Source organism: Lasioglossum baleicum, chromosome 19 (genome assembly GCF_051020765.1).
Source record: "Lasioglossum baleicum chromosome 19, iyLasBale1, whole genome shotgun sequence".
Classification (NCBI taxonomy): domain Eukaryota; kingdom Metazoa; phylum Arthropoda; class Insecta; order Hymenoptera; family Halictidae; genus Lasioglossum; species Lasioglossum baleicum.
The window spans coordinates 5,245,205-5,269,211 of NC_134947.1; the positions used below are offsets into that span (position 1 = coordinate 5,245,205).

General features: G+C 39.1%; 1 protein-coding gene across 5 annotated transcripts in view; it reads right to left on the minus strand.

Annotated features, from left to right (window-relative positions):
- LOC143218376 (uncharacterized) overlaps positions 1-24,007 on the minus strand; it is a 597,229-nt gene that overhangs the window by 77,097 nt on the left and 496,125 nt on the right. For all 5 annotated transcript variants that reach the window (XM_076443514.1, XM_076443512.1, XM_076443513.1 and 2 more), the window contains exons 2-4: positions 15,350-15,538; positions 13,754-13,911; positions 2,651-2,697 (exon numbers count right to left, since the gene is read on the minus strand). In XM_076443514.1, coding sequence (XP_076299629.1) covers positions 2,651-2,697; positions 13,754-13,911; positions 15,350-15,538 — 394 coding nt within the window. The remainder of the gene's footprint in view (positions 1-2,650; positions 2,698-13,753; positions 13,912-15,349; positions 15,539-24,007) is intronic.

Consider the following 24,007-nt stretch of genomic DNA (forward strand, 5'->3'; position numbering starts at 1 on the left):
GATATAGCGAAGAAACAAACAAGATTTTTAAACAGTATAAAATTGAACACTTGATTGACAATCTAAATCCAGTGAACTACTATTTAGAAACCGCATTTAAGCCTGATGTCGTCTGGAAATTTTTATAGGACAAGTAACTTATTCGAGTGATATCAGAAGTTACGATTACGTACGCGGCGGCACACTCTGCATATTGTCTGGTAGATATTGTCGCGGAATGCGCTATCATCCGCGGATGGTGCGTCCTTATGCAGTCTTCGCCACGCGCCTTTAGATCCGTTTGCTGCCGGTGCATTATATGCGTGCAGCTGCCTTCACATACATCTCTCGATTCTGCACTCTACACCACAATGATATTCTATACCTTATCCGTCTATGATACATGCAGATAAAGTCACCCGTAGAATATGTGTTCATACGAAGCTAAGCTTGAATTAGATGTGAGCTCGGACAAAGGGACAAGTACGCGGTTCGAACTTGTTAACAACTGGTTTCCGACACGGCCTCGCTACGGCTATTTCTTCGAAACAGATGGACAAAACATACTTATACGGCGTCCATCTCATACTAAGTGAGCTGGAATTATATTAGTTGACTGTGGATTTTATGCATTTATGATGAAAATCAGCAGGTCTAATTTTTGACAGTAAAATAAATTTGAAGAATTTAAATGGGTTGCTCTCTTTACATTATCGGACTCAAAATTAGTATATTTCTCTTAGGAATTATGATGTATTTGGTATGTAATCCAGAAGATTTGCGCACGGTGAGGATGCAGATCGAATTTCGAACCTCTAGGATCAATGGTTGAGGAGTTATGGTCGCTTAAAGTTCAGCATATTTACAGTTTGTGGTGACGCCCTGATCTGTCAAAAATGCTCAACTTTGAGTGACCATATCTCCTCAACCATTGATCCCAGAGGATCGAAACTTCGATCTGCGTCCGCACCAGATACTAACCTACTGGACTGCATACCAAATAACCATTAACATTCGAGTGGTGACTCAGAGTCGCCACTAAAAACTGCTGTACCATTATTCAACAGATTCAATCAATTACTAAACATTTCAGTATTGTACGAGGTATCGTATCAATTTTATATTCATACGACGAAAAAAGTTAATATACAATGGAGAATTATCCTAGGTCGGAAGAAATGTTTCATTTTCGAGTGAAAATAGCTCCGAGTACAATAAGTATGCAGCAAAAATTTGTCTTCAAATAAGTGATTCGTCTTCATTCCCAAAAATGTCGTAGAATAGAAAAGAAAATTTATATTTTACGTATGGTTATACATTTATTTTAATGCTTAAATATTGATTGCAAATGCATCAAAATGCATTTCATTTTAAAAACAGGCGTAACATTCGTATTCGTTACAATTCGTTGAAAATCATCATGAAAAGCGCTGCTCAAATGAATATTTTCTCTTGGGTTTGGGAAAATAGTGGAGGTGGTTTCGGGTGTCGCTTGTGGTGACTGGCAGACAGAGTTGGGCAAAATGTAATTTCAATTACAATTACAATTACTTGCCAATTACTGTAATTTGGAATTGCAGAAATACAATTACAATTACATGTTATTGTAATTGGAATTGCAATTACAATTACATGTAATTGTAATTGGAATTGCAATTACTTTCGCTGAACCAGTAATTGTAATTGTAGTCCGCAATTACAATTACTGGTTGAGCGAAAGTAATTGCAATTACAATTACAGTTACATGTAATTGTAATTGAAGATGTAATTAATTACTCATGTAATTAATTCCTGCACAACTCTGGTTTGGAGTTTGGAAAGGAATTGCAGCTACCGGCTGCAATTACTTGTAACTGCTACTAACAGTTACAGTTACAATTACATGTCATTGGAATTGGAATTGCAGAAATACAATTACAATTACATGTAATTGTAATTGAAGATGTAATTAATTACTCATGTAATTAATTCCTGCCCAACTCTGCTGGCAGAGTATACATTTATCATGGCGGACCGAGAGCAGGAACAAGCAACGCTCTCTCTTGGAATAACCGTCTATAGGTGGCAGTGGGAGCGCGATGTATCGCGGGGAGCATTAGTTGGCGCCGTTAAATAATCCGAACTGCATTCATAGTCGGCCAGATCTCTATTTTCTTTGTCTAGTCCCCTGTTTCATGGCCACTTAATGCGCCACGGATGTCCATAACGGTTCGGCTTACAATGCCGCGGCATTAATAATGTGATACGAATTACGGTGGTGTGCCCGTGCCGGTGAACATCGTGATGCAAATTGAAAGGCTGAATGGAACAGGAACTTTTCGGGCTAACTGATTCAACGTGATCCAAATTATGGAGGGATCATGCTTGTTTTGTACTCGAGCAGCTAGAAAGTTGCTCGGACAACGCGTGCAACGCGTTCTCTTCCTTCGTTTTCACTTTGAAGTATGTGTTCGTGCCGCAGAAAATTAATTTGTCAAAGAGAAACCGAATGCGCGCTGAAAAAGGAGACGAAACTACACGCGGTCGCCTAATACATGATATATTCATAGAATTATCACGTGTATTAAACAAATTTAAAACTACCATCACACTCGATCATTGATTCGAGTAAAGAATATGTCTTTGAATCGAGAACAATCAATTCTATTAAACAGTGTTCAATTCACTTACCATTAGGTGGAAACTCGTAGAAGAACGCTGATCTTGGACTTAGGCAACTGCAACATAAAAAATTTCATAAATAGCTATAACAAATCATTTTTCAGAACGTATCAAAGAAAATCATTTTTTATGCGGTGCAGAGGGACCGCGTAAAAAAAAGTCTCGCTTAGAAAATATGTCGAAGCTTTGCGAAATAGCGAGAAAGTGCTCTCCGAACAAAATAAATAATTAAATTGCACATGGAACATTTTAAGAGATTTTCATTTCTCATTTCGAACATGGGGAAATGTACATAATTTTAAATGAAACACATAAAAGTCCAATTCTGAGTTGACGAGAAAGTAAATTCGCATAGAAAAAGACCGTGGCGTTAACTTGAACTAGACAATGATTTATTCAACAAATCAGATCAGCTCTGTGTCCTCTTCAGTCTCTCTCGATCAAGCATCGTCTCACGAATAGGCCTAACTGTACCGTGTTTCGTGGCATGAAAATATTCGCAGGAAATACAGCTGTTTTCCAGAAATGGCCAAAAAAACTGTACGACGCACAGTGTCGCAGACCATGGACAAAAATCGAAAAAGTCACATCTTCATATCGATTCAAAGCTATGTTCATACTATGTTAAAATGTCCAAATAATCATTTTTTGAAAACAAAAATTTTAAAAATGCAGTAGAAAATTAGTTGCAGGCAATCTTGTAAGCGAATATTAGGAAGATCAAATAGTACATCAATTCTCAGCGTAACTTGTTTACGTTGTGATATGAACAAAACACGTTTCTAGGAAATAATTTTTTTAGAAAATAATGGCTAGGTGTTGGCTAATTGTAATTCAACTTTAAAAATTTTGTAATACTTATATGCAACATAATAATTGACCTGAAATGAAACAATAAAATTTTATAGGTTTCCCTAATCTTTACCAGAGGATAAAAAAAAAAACGTATCCGAACGTATCGGTGATTTTGGTTGTGTCTATTCCTAAGATAGTATATTTTGATATTATATAAGTCTAATTTGCGACTTCCGGCGAACATCAGAGTTATTTAACAAAATATGTAGCAAGAACCGGTCAGCAGCCGAGTACGCGGATATCCTCTTGTAGATATATGAGATTTGACTACGGTTGTTGAATAAATAAAAGAATGTTTATATTACATAAATTAAAAATTAATGTTCTAATATCATTGATAATTATTTATAAAAAGGTAACACCCTCCGATCACGCTGATTTTTTAATATCTTGTCCAGGTCAGCACCCCGAATAATGTTGTAATGGTGTTACTCGCTGGTCATTGTTTATAAAAAAAGTTATTAACAAAAAAGATTAATCTACTTTTTATATATTTTAAAAACACGTTTCACATTTTCTCCTAGGCAGATAACGTGTGTAAATTTTCCCGCAGTAAAATGAATGTATTATACGAATTCTGGTATCAGGTATTTCGTTCACTTGTAGAAAGCGAAGATTCAGATTCTGACAATTATGAATAATTTATAATTTATAATTGTTAAAATAAATATAGTTTATAATTTATATGAATAATTTATAATAAAATGAATAATTTAAGGGAAACAGTTGTTTTTTTAATATCTATATTTTCTATTATACTTATATTTCTATTATACTTACATATTAATTATGCTACTTAAAAATTGTAAATATCACGTACTAATAACGCGCAAAAAAATTAAATTTTGTTTATTAAAATCGTTTTTCATTGTTTAAATAAATTACTATATTTATAATAGTATCATGTTCAGATTGCTTTCAATATAAAGAAGAAAACCCATTTTGTTTCATGTCTCTATCATGAACAGAACGAAAGTTATTGATTTTTGTCCAAAAAACAGGCATTTCGCGACACTGTGCGACGGTGCGAAACCGAACGGATCGTCGCGTGTTTTCTTAGGGCAGTGTATTCGCCGAAGTATCCGAAGAATTCCCGGTGGACGGTGGTAAGGGCTGGTCGATCGCGTACGGTAGATTAGGCTGGAATGCTCGTACAATGATTTCCGTGGGAGGCTCGTGTACCAGGGGGCAAGAGAACTAATCGTCTTATTGGTCCGAATCGACGGACCCCGTTCTATCGATCGTCCGACAAAGCAATCTACCGTGGAAATACAGTTCCCGTGGAGGGTCGACGGTTCACATGCCAGAGAATCGGTAATAGATGGCGATGTATCATCCACGTATCCCCGATACACCGTTCTGTAATACTAACTGCATACTAATAGCGGTCTTTGACGAAAAGCTAACATCTCAACAGGCAAACCACGTTGCAATTCCAGGGTTCGGACCCCATCGGCCGTTTCTGTCCAGGACTCTCGAACCTGATGTTCCTCTGTCCGGTTCGTTCTCTCTCTCTCTCTCTCTCTCTCTTGTCCTCTCCTCTCTCGCTTTTCCACGTCCCGTATCGTCGCGTCGCGCCGGCGAGAGATGATTGCCTCTCGAGTGCGCTCCTTGCCCCGAATAGATTCGTAATTGTTCTACCGGTTACGCGCAAACGAACAATGTCCGCTATATCATCCGAATTCTGTTGCTATTAGCTGTTGATCGTAATTTCACCGCGAATCACCGAGAAATTCAACTGTCCCCTGATCAATCACACGTACAGTGACTCCCACTAATATTCGGACACTCTTAAAAACACCGTAACTTTTCAAATATCGGACCATGCGATTTGAACTTTCTCGGAAAGCTAGATCAATTAGTTTACTACAGGATGTGAAAAGAAATTTTTTCAAAAATTGCATTTTTGAGGAATTGTAGAGGAAATGCTAAATGTTGCATTTTACAACTTTCTTATGCGGGGGCTATATTGAAATTTTGACAAATATGTTTCGTAGACCTGTGTGGGTTATACGCATTGTGAAAGTTTCATCGAAATCGGTTGACGCGGGGAATAATGACAGTCATTGAAGTATATGTGAGAATTCTTAGATTTACTGCTGTTATAGGCTGAAAATCGTGAAAATCTGCCATTTTTACCATCTTCAAACGCTTGTAGCTCGTTTTGACGAAATTTTCAGGATATGTTTCATTGAAACGGATCTGCAAAACGTGTTTTTTAAATATAGGCCCACAGAAGAAAGTTGTAAAATGGATCTTTCAGTATTTCCTCTACAATTCCGACCAATTGCAATTTTCGAAAAAAATTTCTTCTCGCATCCTGTAGTGAACTAAGTGCTCTAGCTTCCGAAAAAAGTTTGAATCGTACAGTCCAATATTAAAAAGATTATCGCTTTTTTTTAGAGCGTCCGAATACTAATGGGAGTAACTGTATAAATGAAAATGACCTCCCCTTCATCCGGACACTTCCTTTTTCTCTCTACGAAACGTAGTTTAAGTTATTAGAAAGAATATTCGGAGAAATTTCGTCAATTGTAATTATTATTATTATGTACATTGTGGCGTATACAGAGTGTTCATTTCGCACTCATCAGCTCCGTAAATAAACATTATTTCTACTCGTTCCTCTAAAGAACACACCATTTTGTAGAATTCATCGTACTTAATGTTTTATTAGCACCCTTCACAATTTCATAGTAGTAAAACATTAGTAAAAGCTCCGCGAGCTTTTTCTCCATAGTGATTCCAGGTTGCAATGAGATTCGCCCTGATTCTGCTGTGCGCGCGTTTATTGCTTTTCTTTTGTGTACACCGTATATTTTATGGAACCAGGCGATTCTTCAGCCTACGTTATTGTCTGCTCTTAGAGGTATTTTATGCCGTTCGTTTCACCCCCCGCCATTTTTATCCGAGTCCACATTCATGCTCTATTTTGCGCGACTCCGCGATACCTATCTGCGAATCTATGCTAATTCTACTTTTTCCCTTTGCTTTCGCCGCTATTCCGCTGGTGATCCATGTGTTTTGTTCGAACTATGCATTGGGAAATTCCTTCCTTTGTTGTGATTGATCCACATCTTTTATGGCAGTGTTTTTTATTAAAATACATATATATATATATATATATATATATATATTTATTTAATACTAACAGATTACAATGTCATGTTGCCTGGGACTTTTGTTAAAAATGGGGGCTGCTCTTTACTTTACCAGACTCAAAATTTGGGACTTTCTTCGACGAATTATGATGTATTTGGTATGTAATCCAGTAGATTTGTACCTGGGGCGGATGCAAATCGAATTTCGAACCTCTAGGATCAATGGTTCACGAGTTACGGTCGTTTAAAGTTGAGCAAATTTACAGTTTTGTAGTGACGCCCTTACCTGTCGAAAATGCTCAACTTTAAGCGACCATAACTCGTCAACTATTGATCCTAGAGGGTCGAAACTTCATCTGCATCCGTACCGGGTACAAATTTACTGAATTACATACTAGTTTTGTTGTTAAAGTAAACTTTACCGGAGCATTTTTATAAAAAGATTTCGCGTACTTCGTGCCAGTAAAACATCGACAATTAACGACCGTGAAAAAAAAATGTAAATACAAGATTAGCTTCTTAATAATTAACCGAATCCTACTGCGAAGTACCGATAACACCCTACAGCCGAGTCTCGAGCTATAAATATTTATCCAATATAATATTCCTTCGATTCCACCAGTAGATCGAGTTCTGAAGCTCGAGGTTGAAATATTCCGCGGGATGAGACCGTGAGAAATGTTTACTAAAAAAATTTCATGTTAATTCTTTCATTTCTAATTAAGAACTACCTTTGAAGTTTATTTTAAATCCAAATTTAATTAAAACTGTGGGATCTCTCTACATGCACGCCGAGGGAGAGAAAAAGAAAGAAAGAGACAGAGAGCTATCTCTATCTAGTCCACCAAATCGTTTAAATGCAAATGCTTAAAAAGGTCAATAGGCATCGTCGGCTGAAATCGTCCGCGGCACGATGGCCGACATATTTCTTTTTCGTTAGCGTTCTCGGCCGAGCGTCGCCTAAACGTATGCAGATTAATATGAAAGTTCATTTAGCGCGACGGCATAAACGTTCGTCTTTCCGACGCGACGGGAACATCTGTGGCTCGGGCACGTGGTCACGGAATGGAAACGAGAACGTGTACAATCCTGGACAAAATGGTGGCACGCGTATCTTTAATTTCGCGAGAACTACACAGAATTTCCTAGGACGATGGCTACGTGAAGTCTCATCGGAATCGCCAGATTAAGAGTCGTGTTCCTCACGCTTTCGTGGACGGCAATACAAAATCAAGGGTAAACTTTACCGCACTCAAAATTGGTACCTTTCTCCTACGAATTATGATGTATTTGGTATGTGATCCAGTAGATTTGTAACCGGCGCGGATGCAGATTCGAGTTTCGATCCTCTAGGATCAATGGTTTAGAAGATATGGTCGCTTAAAGTTGAGCATTTTTGAGAAACTGAAGAAACTGGATAAATGCTCAATATGCTTGATATAAAAATTGTGAGAAATTTACATATTGATAGTGATATAAATATTGATACAAAAATTTTGAGGAATTTAAATATTGATAGTGATATAAGTATGAATATTAAAATTGTGAGAAATCTCAGTATTGATACTGCTACAAATATTGATATAAACATCGTGAGAAATTTAAATATTGATACGAGTATAAATATTGATACAAAAAAATCGTGAGGAATTTAAATATTGATACGAGTATAAATATTGATACAAAAAAATCGTGAGGAATTTAAATATTGATATTGATATAAAAATTTGGAGAAATCTAAATATTGATATAAACATTGTGAGAAATTTAAATATTGATACGAGTATAAATATTGATACAAAAAAATCGTGAGGAATTTAAATATTGATATTGATATAAAAATTTGGAGAAATCTAAATATTGATATAAACATTGTGAGTAATTTAAATATTGATACGAGTATAAATATTGATACAAAAAAATCGTGAGGAATTTAAATATTGATACGAGTATAAATATTGATACAAAAAAATCGTGAGGAATTTAAATATTGATATTGATATAAAAATTTGGAGAAATCTAAATATTGATATAAACATTGTGAGAAATTTAAATATTGATACGAGCATAAATATTGATACAAAAAAATCGTGAGGAATTTAAATATTGATACGAGTATAAATATTGATACAAAAAAATCGTGAGGAATTTAAATATTGATATTGATATTAAAAATTTGGAGAAATCTAAATATTGATATAAACATTGTGAGAAATTTAAATATTGATACAAAAAAATCGTGAGGAATTTAAATATTCATAATGATATTAAAAATTTGGAGAAATCTAAATATTGATAGTGATATAAATATTGATATAAAAATTGTGAGAAATTTAAACATTGATTCGAGTATAAATATTCATATAAAAATTGTGCAGAATTTGAATACTTATATCGGTGCGAATATTGATATATAAATTGTGGGAAATCTAAATATTGATATAAACATTGTGAGAAATTTAAATATTGATACGAGTATAAATATTGATACAAAAAAATCGTGAGGAATTTAAATATTGATACGAGTATAAATATTGATACAAAAAAATCGTGAGGAATTTAAATATTGATATTGATATTAAAAATTTGGAGAAATCTAAATATTGATAGTGATATAAATATTGATATAAAAATTGTGAGAAATTTAAACATTGATTCGAGTATAAATATTCATATAAAAATTGTGCAGAATTTGAATACTTATATCGGTGCGAATATTGATATAAAAATTGTGGGAAATCTAATTAAATTCAGTCTCGTAAATTTTATAAAACAACATACACCACAGTCGCTTGGACCGGTTGGATTTTCGAAAAACCTGTCGCCCGAATTGTCTGTATTTTAATCGGTTGATGGGACACATGTTCTGCCTCGTTATCACACCATTACAGATCAGACGATCGTCGTCCAATTGATTAGCGTCGACATAGGCGTGTTCGAGTGACGAATAGGTCGTGTGTGTTAATTGTTCACGGTTCTGCACACGAATTCGTGACGCCCGTTTGTCACACGGTCAATGATGCAATCCGCGATTACACATCCATTACAGTCGCCTTTAATGCGCACTTTGAGCCGAATATCAGCACCCTTATTTAACTACCTGTCGCGTTAATCTCCGCGTGATAAGTATCGCCAAAAACTAGGTTCCATCAATCAACTATTATATTAACTATTCACCAATCGAGATCGTTTAATTTGTCGAGTCTAAAGTCATTACAATTTTTATTTTATTCCTGCTTCCTACAATCAGTGCAGAATATTTTGGGTAAACTTTACTTTACCGGACCCAAGGTTAGTACCTTTCTCCTACGAATTATGATGTATTTGGTATGTGATCCAGTAGATTTGTATCTGGCGCGGATGCAGATCGAATTTCGAACCTCTAGGATTAATAGTTGAGGAGTTACGGTCGCTTAAAGTTGAGCATTTTTGAGAAACTGAAGAAACTGGGAATATGCTCAACTTTAAGCGACCATATCTCCTAAACTATTGATCCTAGAAAATCGAAATTCGATCTGCATCCGCGCTTGGTATAAATCTACTGGATTACATACCAAATACATCATAATTTATAGGAGAAAGGCACAAATTTGACTCCGGTAAAGCAAAGAGCAGAGAATATTTCTATTTTGCATAAAGGTCCGCAGTCTTTACTTCGAGAGAGACTTGAACTTGACTATTATTTATTTAAGAAATGAGTTGTGATCGTCTCGATGAAGCTCAACATTTCGAATTTTCGAATGGATTCGAATAATAAAAAAGTTCCAAATGATAAAAAGTGGAGACGATAAATTCCGATTAGAAGGCCAGCCTGGAAACAAGCTGTTATTCGGGAATGTTCTTCGGACTGACGACTCACAATTTCATTTGATCAGCGCGTCGTGAATTTTATATCGAGCCGCGCCGAGAGAACGGGCGAATTTTAATTGACGGTATGATACGCGGCATAACCCTCAATAATATTTAGCATCCGAATCGATACGCGTTTTCCAGCGAGAAAATGGGATTTTCCGTCGAGAAGCACTTCTGGCTCGGCTATATCACTCAAATGTGTGTTTTTATTTACAGCATCATTCGTTACTGCAATAGATTAAGATAGATCTGAACGTGAAATCGTCGCGCTCGGATACTAAACCTGTTACGGAAGTGAAATTGATGTACTTTCAACGGCGTGCAATCGCGTCCGGGGAAAATACTGCGACCAATGGCACACAATTTTTATTAATATCCTGACGAATGTAAAATGTAAATAAAAAGAAATACACACACGGTGAAAATTATTCGCGAAAAAAAAAACAAAAACGGTTAGTCCGTCGCCGTTCGGCGAATTGGCAAAAGTGCAATGTTAAACCTATGACGTTTTATTGAAAAGTCACTTTCATCAGTGGTTGTTACATTTTACATTGACATCGTGCACAGAACAGGACGTTTAATAGTGATCAGAGGGGAAAAATGTTGAATTTGTGCTGAGCGTTTATCAAAATGCTTTTTTATTCCGCTTATCCATTTTTTATGTCCACGCTCTATTTCCCCTTTTCGCGAATGCAACGTTACGGCAACGCTGTGAAAACAATGAATTCAATTCCCAGTGTTTTATAAATTCGTTTGTTCACTAGTCGAACCGGACAGATCATGAAAAGGTGATGATGTTTCTTTGTTTCCTTCTTTTTGTGGACGGTTCATGTTGGTGATTTTAATGTTGCAGATGATCAAAATTTATAACAACGCCCCGTAAGTCTCGTCAAAATGAATAGGCAAATACATTTTGATTCGGGATACTGAGATGCATCGAGCAACGCGTCAAAAAATGAATATGACGGCTGGCTCTTTCCTTTATCCGGACTCAAATTTGTGCCTTTCTCCTATAAATTATGATGTACTTGGTATGTAATCCAGTAGATTTGTACCCGGCGCGGATGCAGGTCGAATTTCGAACGTGTGGGATCAATATTTTAGGAGATATGGTCGCTTAAAATTGAGCACATTTCCAGTTTCTTCAGTTTCTCAAAAATGCTCAACTTTCAGCGACCATATCTCTTCAACTATTGAACCTAGAGGATCAAAACTTCGATCTGCATCCGCGCCGGGTACAAATCTACTGGATTACATACCAAATACATCACAATACGTCGTAGAAAGGTACTAATTTTGAGTCCGATCAGGTAAAGCTCACCCACAATGATTAAATATTGTCGAGGAATTTAAACTTGAATGGAAATGCTACTAATATTAAAAATATTATTATCAGTGGTTCTAATTTGTTAGTCAAGTTTCTTTTAATTTGGTCGTTATTCGGGGTGATCTACTTAGGTGCCTCACCCGGCATATTAAAATAGGGACCTCGATACGGATTCCAGAATTTTTTAGATTTCTTAAAACGTGGAGTAGTAAACAATTGGCAGGGAACATGAAAGACTCGGGTTAAAGGTTAAACTTAGTAGTTGATATAAATAATGATGGGTGCTCTTTCCTTTATCCGGACTCAAATTTGTGCGTTTCTCCTATAAATTATGATGTATTTGGTATGTGATCCAGTAGATTTGTACCCGGCGCGGATGCAGGTCGAATTTCGAACGTGTGGGATCAATATTTTAGGAGATATGGTCGCTTAAAATTGAGCACATTTCCAGTTTCTTCAGTTTCTCAAAAATGCTCAACTTTCAGCGACCATAACTCGTCAACTATTGAACCTAGAGGATCGAAACTTCGATCTGCATCCGCGCCGGGTACAAATCTACTGGACTACATACCAAATCTACCATAATTCGTAGGAGAAAGGTACTAATTTTGAGTCCGGTAAAGTAAAGCTCACCCAAGATGACGAACAAAATTACGAATGGTTCTCGAGATAATCGCATTTATTGATTAGAATGGGATCCGTTGATACCACGATAATCAGAAGATTGATAATTATTAATTAAATGGATCTAAATGTCACAAAAATTTTCCGTATAACCGGACAACAAGCTAAATTGAAAACAGGAAGTAAACTAGAAATGCAACGGACACAGTAAAAATTCGAGCGGCAGTCACTGGTCGGCGCGCGGAATATATGTGTACGCCCGACGTTTCGGTGACTGTGACGGGCTAAGTATCGATCGCTTGCTCCCGGAGCAGAAAATGTTGAAAATTTGATCTGCCTTTTCGGCGAGTTAATGACGGTGCCGGGTGAATTCATTCGTTGTTAGAATCGCGCCGTACGTGATTATACCGGAATCATGTTAATGCGACAGCCTGGACACGCGTGACCATGTGTCCGAGCCGCGGATGCCTTCGCATCGTCCCGAAAAGACGAACGAACGTTTATACCGTTCCACTAAATGGATTTTCATACGCCCCTGGACAAAATAATCTGTAATACACCTTTGTATAACGGCTATATTAATTTTTATACTGTCCGGTCAAGATTTATTTATGTGGCATTTATGTGGCCTGAAATCTGACTGACTAGTTTGATCTTGTCGAACTTATTATTAGACTGCGGATCTTCATGCATTTATGGCTTACGAAAATGTTCAAACAAAGGCTGGAATATAAAATTCAATAGACCTTTCTATAATTTTGATTTGGGCTGCTCTTTCCTTTACCGGACTCGAAATTTGTGCCTCTCTCCTTGCGAATTATGATGTAGTTGGTATGTAATCTAGTAGATTTATACCGGGCGCGGATGCAGATCGAAGTTCCGAACCTCTAGGATCAATAGTTGAGGATCAATCAATATTTAGATTTCTCAACATTTTTATGTCAACATCAACATTTGGATTTCTCAAAATTTTTATATCAATATGTAAATTTTTTACAATATCTAGATCAATATCTGGATTTCTCACATTTTTATAGCAACATTTATACAATATCAAATTCAGTGTGTCTTGTAGGTTTTAAAAAACAACATATATCGGTTACATTTTCCATAATCCCTCCATTCTCTATTTTACAAAAATTGGAACAGAAAATTTGCATTATAGTGCTCGAATAAGAAGATGAATAAATCATTCCCAATGGAGGCATCTTGGTAGTTTCGATAATTAAAAAAGAAACAATACGGGTTTTCAAGAACCCAGTTTTGCTAATGGGCCACGAGATTCAATATCCAAAAGCAACGACACGGGGTCAAAGGAGAAGTGATGACAGTGGAATTAGGAGAACTTGTTACCTTTGATAAGGCTGCTGATGTCCACCAGGTGCTATCGTAGTGTTTTGTGCGGCGAGAGCGAGTTTCTGTTGTCGATGTTGAAGCATTTGTCTACTGAATACTCCGTATCCAAAGCCATAGATTTCGTCCTCTTCTTTGTCGCTGAGACAGCTCGAGGGCTGCACAGAAAAAGGAACATTCTCACTCTTATCCTGTTATTTCTCTTCCTGCCATTCGAACCTCCAGTTTCCCTTGCGTGGCAATGGAGACCTTCTTTTTCAGAAGTAGAGGTTCGGTAATGTTGCCACTCTGTACCAGTGTTGAGCAATAAACAAGTTTATTTCAATAAATAATATTTGGATATTAAAATAAATTTTTAAAAAATTCTCTTCAAAAAATCTTTGATACTTTTCACCATTTAACCGAGTGACTTTTCAATCATTAACAATAATTCTGCATGTGCTGTCAAGTACTGTGAATTACGTAAGAAATGAGAATGGACAAGGAACAAGTTTATGTGGCGATAAAATATGAAACATTCAAATAAATTAAAAAATGGAAAAATCTTTGATATTTTTCACCATTTAACCGAGAGTGACTTTTCAATCGTGAACTGTTACGAAATAGTTAAGTAAAATTGGGATTACAAAAATTTATAAATATACAGTCGGTGTACAATGTATTCGTGCACATTAAAAAAAAACAAATTACTTTTTCAAAATTGGACCCAACAGCTTGAGTTTCTTTTCAGACGTTAGAAGGATTAGTTTACCTTTTTTTAAATTATTATTGGTCGCAATTTCGAGGGAAATAGTAAAGGTCACGATTTTCGTAGGTCCGAGTAAGTTCTATACCTGTACAAAGTTTCATCGAAATCGATCAAGGATGTTACGAAATATGATTGATTGAAAAATAGAAAAATTCAAAGATTTTTACATCTTACAATACCCATAACTTTTTTACCCCTCAACCGATTTCAATGAAACTTTGTACACATATATAACTCGCTTAGATCTACAAAACACACGTTTTAAATTTTCATTAGGGGCACAGATAAAAAATTGAAAAATCGTGGTCTCTATCAATAACAATTACAAAAAGAAAATTATTCACACATTAGCTAGAAAACTAACCCTTCTAAAGTCTCGAGAAGAAACTCAAGCTGCCGAGTCGAATTTTGAAAAATTTATTCGTTTTTAAAAGGTGCGCGAATACATTGTAAATCCGAGTACAATGATATAACGAAGAGGTGGTTGAACAAAAGAGTAACTGGTTGAATCGAGAATGGGAACGATGTGAAAAGGTGATGGCGAGTTCGAATGACGAATCAACTCGTGAAGCCCAGTTAAAAGGTTAAAATCCATTGGAGAAAATGGCCGATGTCGAAGTGACTATTACAAAACGGGCGGTGTTGCCATTGGAGGGCAGGTTTCCGTGACGCGGCGCCTATGGCGAGACCGTCGATATATAAAATCGGTGTAATTATGTAATGTATGTACCAAGGAATTCTGCCGGAGTTAACGAACAAAGGGAAAAGAATAAAAGGAGACTGGCGAAGACAAACAGAGAGAGGAGAATGAAAATCAAGAGCGGAGAGAAAGGGACAGATTCACTCACCGAGTATTTTCCAGGCACGTAAATGGGCTGTGAATGACTGGTGGTGAGTTGAGTGTTGGGCATTCTGGGGGAAGCATTTGTTTCACGGCGGCGTAGTTCCTCGAGTGGCTCCAGGACGTCTCCGTAATGTGTTCTGAAGAGGTCTGCATATCTTGAAGCGAGCCCCTCTAAGTAACCCCTCTCACCTTCCTGTAACAGGCATTCGAAAAAAAACGAAATGTCAGGGGTGTCTCTCTCTCTGCGTGGGTATCTGGCTGCCAGCTAACTATTCTACTTAAGCGGCCACTCTCGGCTTTTTACGTTTCGAAAACCGAGTCTCTGCATTCTCTTTTAAACGCGTTCTTCAAGAATTCGTTCGAAATTTACAAGGTTACCTGCATAAATAGAAAAGGGATTTTCTAAGAAGATTTAAAATATATGCTTTGCAGATCTGTGCTAGTTATACACATGCTGTAAAAATTTCATCGAGATCGGTTAACGTACACACGAGTTACAAGCGGTTGAAATTGGGGAAAATCGCAGTTTTACACGACTTTTCTAATATTCTATAATATTTCTATAATAACTTCCGAAGTATGCGTTGCACGGAAAAGTTTTCTATACAAAAGTTGCATGGTCCGAAGGGGTACATTATGTAGAGTATTAACTTCTTTAATAGGTGGACGCGTGGAGGACATGTGAAGGTCAACTTCGTTTTTTTAAATGGAACGAGGTATTTCTTAATACATAAATCGATGCAGCTGGACATTCTCTATAAAAAAGTACTAACCTATATATGTCGAAAAGTTAGTAGTTCAGAAGATATTCCAATTTAAATAACTCTAAAACACCATTACTGTCCAAACGTCTTAAGAATGGTGTTTTAGAGTTATGTAAATTGAAATATCTCCTGAACTACTAACTTTTCGGCATAAATAGGTCAGTACTTTTTTATAAAGAATGTCCACCTGCATCGATTAATGTATTAAAAAATACCTCATTCCATTTAAAAAAATGAAGTTGACCTTCATATGTCCTTCACGCGTCCACCTGTAAAAAAGATAAATACACTACATAATGTACCCCTTCAGACCATGCAACTTCTGTATCGAAAACTTTTTCGTGCAACGCATGCTTCGGAAGTTATTATCGAAAGATTACAGAAATTGATCAAAAGTCGTGTAAAGCTACGATTTTCACCAATTTCAACCGCTTGTAACTCGCGTGTACGTTAATGGATTTCGATGAGATTTTCAGCACGTGTACAACTAACACGGATCTACAAAACACATATTTTAAATTTTCACCGAGGGCCCAAATAAAAAAGTTTTAACCTTGTACATGATAATTTTTGGAAAATCTTTCTCGCATATCATCTCGTAAGCCAAAGCTTCTAATTGATCACGAAAAATCAGGTCGTTTGGTACGATTATAAAAAGGTTATTAATTTTTAAAAGGTGTACCAATACTTTGTACCAAACTATGGACGATCACGATAATTGTTGTAAACCTTCCACGGACACGATCGCTCGAGTTTATGAATTGATGTCGTTCGGCGCCGCTCAATAAAGGACACGCGATCCATAGTGTATCAGGGACAAACGGCCCTTTCGCTGTTCGGTGTGCTACGTGTACCTAGTACGTATACCCTTTGACACGATTGCACGAACAGGTGGGGTATATATCAAGAGTAGACGGATAAACGTCAAAGAACGAGAGAAAAACAAGTCGACGAAGAAGAAAAAAAACGAAGAAATACAAGAAGCGGAGTAGAAGAGCAGAAGATCGGCGTACAGCGTCGGCGGAAGTCAGATTAATATTTCAGAATTCCACTTTTGCCGGTTTCCCGATTCGGCTTGGTGCCGTCCGTGAAGGGACTACGCTCCTTCTTTTTTCTTTCAAGCTCTAAGAAAGCGAGAAGAGGGATTCAGAAGAGGTTGGAAAAGGCGAAGAAGAATACTTTGTCTGGCTTGAGTCTGCTTTTATTTACACTACGAGCGTCGCCTTTCACCCGGCTGCCATCGCCCTCTACTTCCGCGGACGATCGTACGCTTCCTGGAACTGAATCGCGTTTATTGCGTGTCCAATTACGTCACAGACCCGAATTTTCATTTTGCGGACGGATGGGTATACACGCTCGCTGTTTCCCCGAATTTCTTCGGCGGAAAGTATTCGCCGTGCCTTCCGCAATTAAAGTAGCTACGTATTTAGTATAAACTAGCGGGCACAACCTCTACAAAAATAATTGGACCTGGTTTAAAATGATTGTTTAACCTCCAGCTACTCGCACTCCACTTTCTACGTAACGTAAATTAATTTTTGCCACGGTTATATCAGCTTGTAACCTTGTAATCGAATTTTAACCCACTTCCCGATGAGCTAGAGACTTGGAACTTTAAACATGGCTCAGAACTGGACGACAATGCAATATTTTAAAACAAATTTTTTTAAAAAAGCCTATGCGTTTAGGAGATATAAACTATTAAATTTAACCGTTACGCGTTCCCACGAAGATTGCGTCAATACAGTTCAGCGCTCCACGCTTTTATTTATTGTCGCTGATGTCTAGAAAAATTATTTTCTCCTTTTTAGCGCGAGTAAAGTTAAAGTGTCAAGTCTCTAGCTCATCGGGAAGTGGTTTAAAATTCGATTACAAGACAACGACCACTCGGCAAGCTAATATAAGCGTGGTAAAAAGAGCACGCGCCCCGTTAATGGGGGAAGCAGGCGTTTCAGGGGCTCCACCTGTGCCCACGCCTGCCCTATGGGCAACTTGGGCAAAGCTGGGCCTGGGGCCCCAAGCAAAAGAGGGCCCCGAACACAAACCAAGATCCAACATCGAAGTTCTACGTTTTCCTCGTAAAGTTATTTAGTTGTGGGGGTCAGGGGCCCCGAAATTCTACTTTTCCCAAGGGCCTAACTACCCCGACGGCACAGTCTGCCCGAGCCGACCGCCGGACCCAGCTAGCCGAGCCCCAGCCCGACACGTTACGGGCTAACGCAATGCTTGGCTCAGCGTTGAGACCAAATCAGGACGATTTAGCCTGGCCCCTGTGCACAAAAGGGCGCGATTTTCACCTGCCGGGGGCTCGAGCCCAGAGCCTGACGGCCGGGCTGGGATTCAGCCTGTTTCTGAGAGGGCAGCACGGTATCACACTAATGTGGCCAATCAGTGCTTCGATTGGGCCCAACTTTTCTCGCGCATGCGCGACACAGTGCGGGTTGCATCAATGTGGCAGTACTTTGCAAATGCGTAGCAGTCTCCCTTGTTACCGACAAAAGTATAATAAGTTAATAAATAAGACCTTTGAGGGCGATTGCTGCCTAGATTGACCTTTATCTGGCGTTTTTGACTACTGAAAAACCCGTGTTTCTATTATCACGCAATGAGAACGCGAATCCCGCACCCTTGCAATCTTGCAAATCGGCTGAAGAAAGCCCTCGGCAGGTGAAAATCGCGCCCTTTTGTGCACAGGTGCCAGGCTGAAACCGAGCCGGTGTGCCGTCGGGGTAGTTGCAACGCACTACTGCGTATTATCAACGAAAGTAACGCTCGCCCACGTCCGCCATAGCTACGTGTCGGAATTGAACAGTGGCATCGGCGAGGTCGAAGAGACCGGGCGAAGGTGGTTCCCTTCGAATTTTTCCACACGTTCGTTTCATCAGGAAGCTACAGGTAATGCGGCGGCCGCATCGCGATTCGCTGATGCGAGGAAACGCACACGAGCAAGAAAACACTTGCAGCCGCCGCCGCCGCCGCACACCTGTGAAACTGTACACCAGCTGCATGGCTAAATTTTAATCAGAAAAATGCATTGCTCATTGTTTTAACAGTCGCTTGCCGGGGATAGACCGGATCCGTGAGATAGCCTGTCAGAGGGTTTCTCTCGCTCGCGGATGGATGTGCTACCGGTGAAAAATGTAGTCGAGGGTGTGAGACGAGCGCAAGCCCGCCTGAAAAGAGAAGGATAGCGCGGGACGGGGTGCGAAAGAATGATTTGGATGAGCGTTTGAGTGTACGCGGCTGGGTGGAACGGTATAAGGAGCGAGGAAGACAGCCTCTACGTGGAACAGTATATGCAGGAATGGATTGTAGCATTGTTAAGTGTAGCAGCGCGGGCCTGAAAAAAAGTGCTATTGTCAGTTTAGCGCGCTCGTTCCCCCCAACCCCCTCTAAACGGGCTTAAAGTCTTCGCACAGCCGGAAAAATTCCTTCTCTTTTTTCCTCTTTGCCTAATAGCTTCGTCCAACGTGTCTCTCTTTCGTTCTCGTTGTCCCTTTCGCCAATTTCTACACCATTCTTCCTCTTCCGGTCTCTCGCGCCAGATTTCCGGCATTGTAAATCCCGCGACAGAGCCTGTCCTCTGTCATCCAGGTACAGGTATTCCCGAATCCCACCTGTACCATTCGCGCGACATCAGTTTTTCGGATCGAGCACCACCGTGACACCGTGGTCTTGACACCCGCGCGTCATAAACAATCGCGATTTCTAATATTTCAAGTGCCGCGGCTGCTCCACCAGACCGTCCTATACTCTTCTGACCTCTTCACGATGGAGTTTCTTCTGTTTAGAGAAGAATTGCGATTCTTGAAATGGTGTAATTAATTTGAAACTCGGTGTAATCATTTTCAGAACGTGTTGTCCGTCCTCCAAGTACTCTAGCCTGGCTCCCCGCCATTGCGCGCATTGTTGTTGGCGGTCGAGGATGATGACGAAATGGTATTCATCATGTTCATGTCCATGTTCTCAAATCCTGTTGTGATCTTGTAACGCCAGTTTTGTCAAACAACGAAGATTTCGAAGATGGACATCGTTGTTGCTGCACACGGTATATGTATGCATCTGCACGACTGTTGTGTCTCGGATTTCTAACAGCCTTCATTTCCGCGGACTCGAAATTCTGTGGCAGTCACGTCTCTCCACTCTCCTTTGTTGTCTCCCTCCGCAAACGTTCGACCGCCTTTTCCCCGTGTGTTTCGGTAGGTTCCCGCTGATCAAAACAGCACCGCGTCGCGTGTCCGCGGAAAGAAGCTTTTTAATTTCTAGAAGTGGATCGTCTGAGGCCAAGCTGGACGAAAATTTGGAGACTTTTTCGGTAGCCCGTCTGCGCCCGCCTCTCTCTATCTCTCTCTCTGTTTATGTTTGTCGGCTGTTTGTCGAGTTGATGAAAATGCCCGTGCTCTTGTTACCGAGGGTGGACTTAAACCTAAGGAAAAGAGATTTCTCGCTATCTCTGTAATAATACTAAGTACAATTCACGGCTCTCTCTCTCTCTCTCTTGCACACGGAAATCATAATGCTCGGTGCTATCAAATAATTTGAAAAAACATCGCGTACTTTTATAAGCACAGTTTCTGTCGATGTATGCTTCTCGTTAGTCACTTTTCTGATTTTCCATCAAATTTTGTGTTTATTTAATAGTGAATAAAGGAGGTAAAGGGCTCCTAGAAGTTAGCCCCCCCCCCCCACTTGTTAAATTAAATAATTTCAACAGTTGTCCTGAGTTGTGCTAACAAGGACGACCCCCGCTCTGTCCCTCACGGATTTAGTTGAGATTTTACAGAGTTATAGATCTCGTTCCCCTGATTATAGGGGCAGACACTCAATAGTTTCCGAGATATTTGCAATTAAAGTTTCATAACCGTAAGATATCAGTTTAGTTCAGATTTTTACCAAGCGCCGCAGGCCCGGGTTCGAATCCCTTCGTGGTAAATTATTTTTTATCGTTTTTTTTTTCATGGAAAATGCATTTTCAATGTTAAATAAGTTTTAAATAAAATATTTTTATTCCCTAACGGACTAATTGAAAATGATACTTATTATTTTATAGAAGAAACACTAGATCTATTACTACATATACAAAAGATAATAATTATAAAACAATAATAATATTAAAATAATACATAACAAACAATTGTATTTTGTATTTGTATTTATATTTGTTGTTTGTTATGTATTATTTTCTCCTTATGTATTATGTTCTCCTTGTAAGTTTGTGCTACATTGTGCTCGAATATTACAGCTATAATATAAAAAAATAAGACTAAAAATCGAGAAAAACGATTTTTCACGTAGCCCCCCACTTTTCATTTATTCCAATTTTCTCAATTGTGCTAAGTTGTGCTAAGATTGTGCTAAAGTATTACTTCGTAAGAATAATAAATAAAGAAGTTGTGGGGTAAATAATCGTTTTGGACATCTGATTAACGTTTAAGTTAGTGACAATTATCCAGACAGCATATAATCATATATCTGAGTTGTGCTAGACTAGCACAAGTCAGCACAACTTCCGATTTCTCCACAATATATTATATAAAGGGCACTTTGCTCTTGTGAAACTCTACTAGTAGAGTTTTAGCTCGATCATTTAATACAAAATAAAATTGCTCCTTGCACGTTCAATTTTCTCCGAAAGTGTTCAGCAAATTTTCACTTTTGCAGGTTGTTTTACAGATATCACAGGTAAAAAATATATATATAAAAATTGTATGAATTGTCGGTAATTGCACGGCACCAGCAGCGGAAAGTATCCGTTGCAAACACGTCCGGGGAAGTTATAAATTTGACATTAACCTGAAAAAAAGTTGCGCAGTTACGGAGATAAAATATGAGAAACCGGTTACACAATTCGAATAAGAAACGTAATTTCGTCGTCGAGAAATTCGCGGGCTTTATTGTTCGGGACGCCGTTAATACCGAAAGGGAATATGAAATTAGTCGCGCGGCGGCCGGGGCGTTTAGCGGTGAAAAATTGTTTGCGTTAATTATGTAGATATTGTCCGGAGCCAACGGGCGGGCCGAATTCCTTCTGGTCGAAGTCCCGTTAAGCCTACGCGCGCGATTATATTAACCGGGGCGAAGTGTACCATTTGCATAATTTCTTTCCACTCCCGAACAGCCAATTTGATCGCGCGCGATCCGCCTGTATGACGCGAGCCAAACCAAATAGCCGGCCTCGTACACTATACAGGGTGTACTTCAAGTTTTATGGACACCCGGCAGCTCCCTCTCTCTGAGGGAAAAGTTTTCGCGTTCGTTGAATATTGGATGCAAATTAGCGCGGTGCGTGCGCTAGTTCCTCAGAGCCAAAGTGGAAATGATATCGCGCGACTTTGTTTTGTTTCGAGTTGTCGGCCAGTCGCCGATTACTTCGCGAGACCTGTAGGCAACGGGGCCTGCTTTAAAATGCAAATCAGCCCCTCGCTTTACAAATTTATGGGACGCACATTTCGCCGGCGCGAGAACCACGGCTTATCCTACACATTGTGTTCGTTAACGTTTACAAGCGCGCGCCTTCGAGTACGCTCTACATTTTTTTTTTCAGAAAAATGCCTGTCGCGGACCGTGCCACACCTCGATGTCCGATTTATCAGCCTCGATCTGTCAGTTGGCGTTTGACAATCTACCAAAATTTCATATTTACACTACGATCGTTTCGCTTGAAAAAAAAATCAAACACCAATCACAATTCCGACTCTTTAAACCGCTTCCCGATGAGCTAGAGACTTGAAACTTTAAACATGGCTGAGAACTGGATGGCAATGCAATATAAAAAACAAATTTAAAAAAGAAAAAGTGTGCGTTCAGGAGAAAAAAATTTTAATATTGACCGTCACACCTCGCCGCGCGACGCTCGCTAGAACGTGATCGCGTTCAGCGATCCCCACTCCGAACGCCATCGTTCCCTACTCCACTACGCGTTCTCCCACTCCACACTGAACCACCGAGTGGTTCTCTTGCGTTTCTATATTTTGGGCAATCCCGAGGTCGTAGACAATGGTATTGGCATTATGTGTTTGAAATAACGGTCTCCCTACCATAATCTCAAAACCTTAAAATACTGTTCCATCAATCTCCCTAAAATAAGGCAACCCTAAAACGCAGGGCCGTTAAAACGTGTTCTCTAGGAAGAATTTAGTGAAATAGGGATCTGTGTAATGTACCGGGATGGTGAAAGCCGAATGGCATTTTATGCAGTAAGTGCAGATACAGAAGGATTAAAGGGTGAGGGGTTAATTAAGAGGTAACGAGTGGCGAGGCACGACAATAACGTGTTAATTGCGGGAAATCCGACGTAAACGCGTGTTGGCCGTTGTAAGCAGGTCGGATGGCGGAATGTGCGCGAGGATTGCGTTGGAGTTGCAAGTTGCGACGGGAAGATGTAAAGATAGGAATCTGGAGTGGCCATTGCGGGTAGAGGAATGGCGAAACGGAGTACCAGAAGGTGGACAAAGTCGCCTTGTAATACACGGTTAAACTCGGCGAGAGCAAACCGCCGGTTCAATGGAGAGGGGAAAGCTTCTTGACTTTTCAATTTCCTTCCCCTCTTCAGAGTCCTGCTCGATGGATCTCTCTCTCTCTCTCTTTCTCTCTTCGCCTCCTTAGCGGCCGAGCCATCCGGGCTGAGTCAATAGGAATCGCCTTTGGCTCGGCTAAAGTAATTTTTCGGAAAATTATACCACTTCCACGAGATTAACGACCCAGTTTCGAGGAAATTGCTCGATCATGTCGATATCTTTCGATCGATCGTTCTCGTTTCCATTCGTTTTGCTCGATTCAACCCGCCGCGCGCAGCATTGCGGCCGGATTCTCTTGTTTTCCGGATATGTACCATGTCCGATGGTTACAGCACAAAGAAATGGCGGACGCATTCATACGCCGCTGTCTCTTGTTCGGAT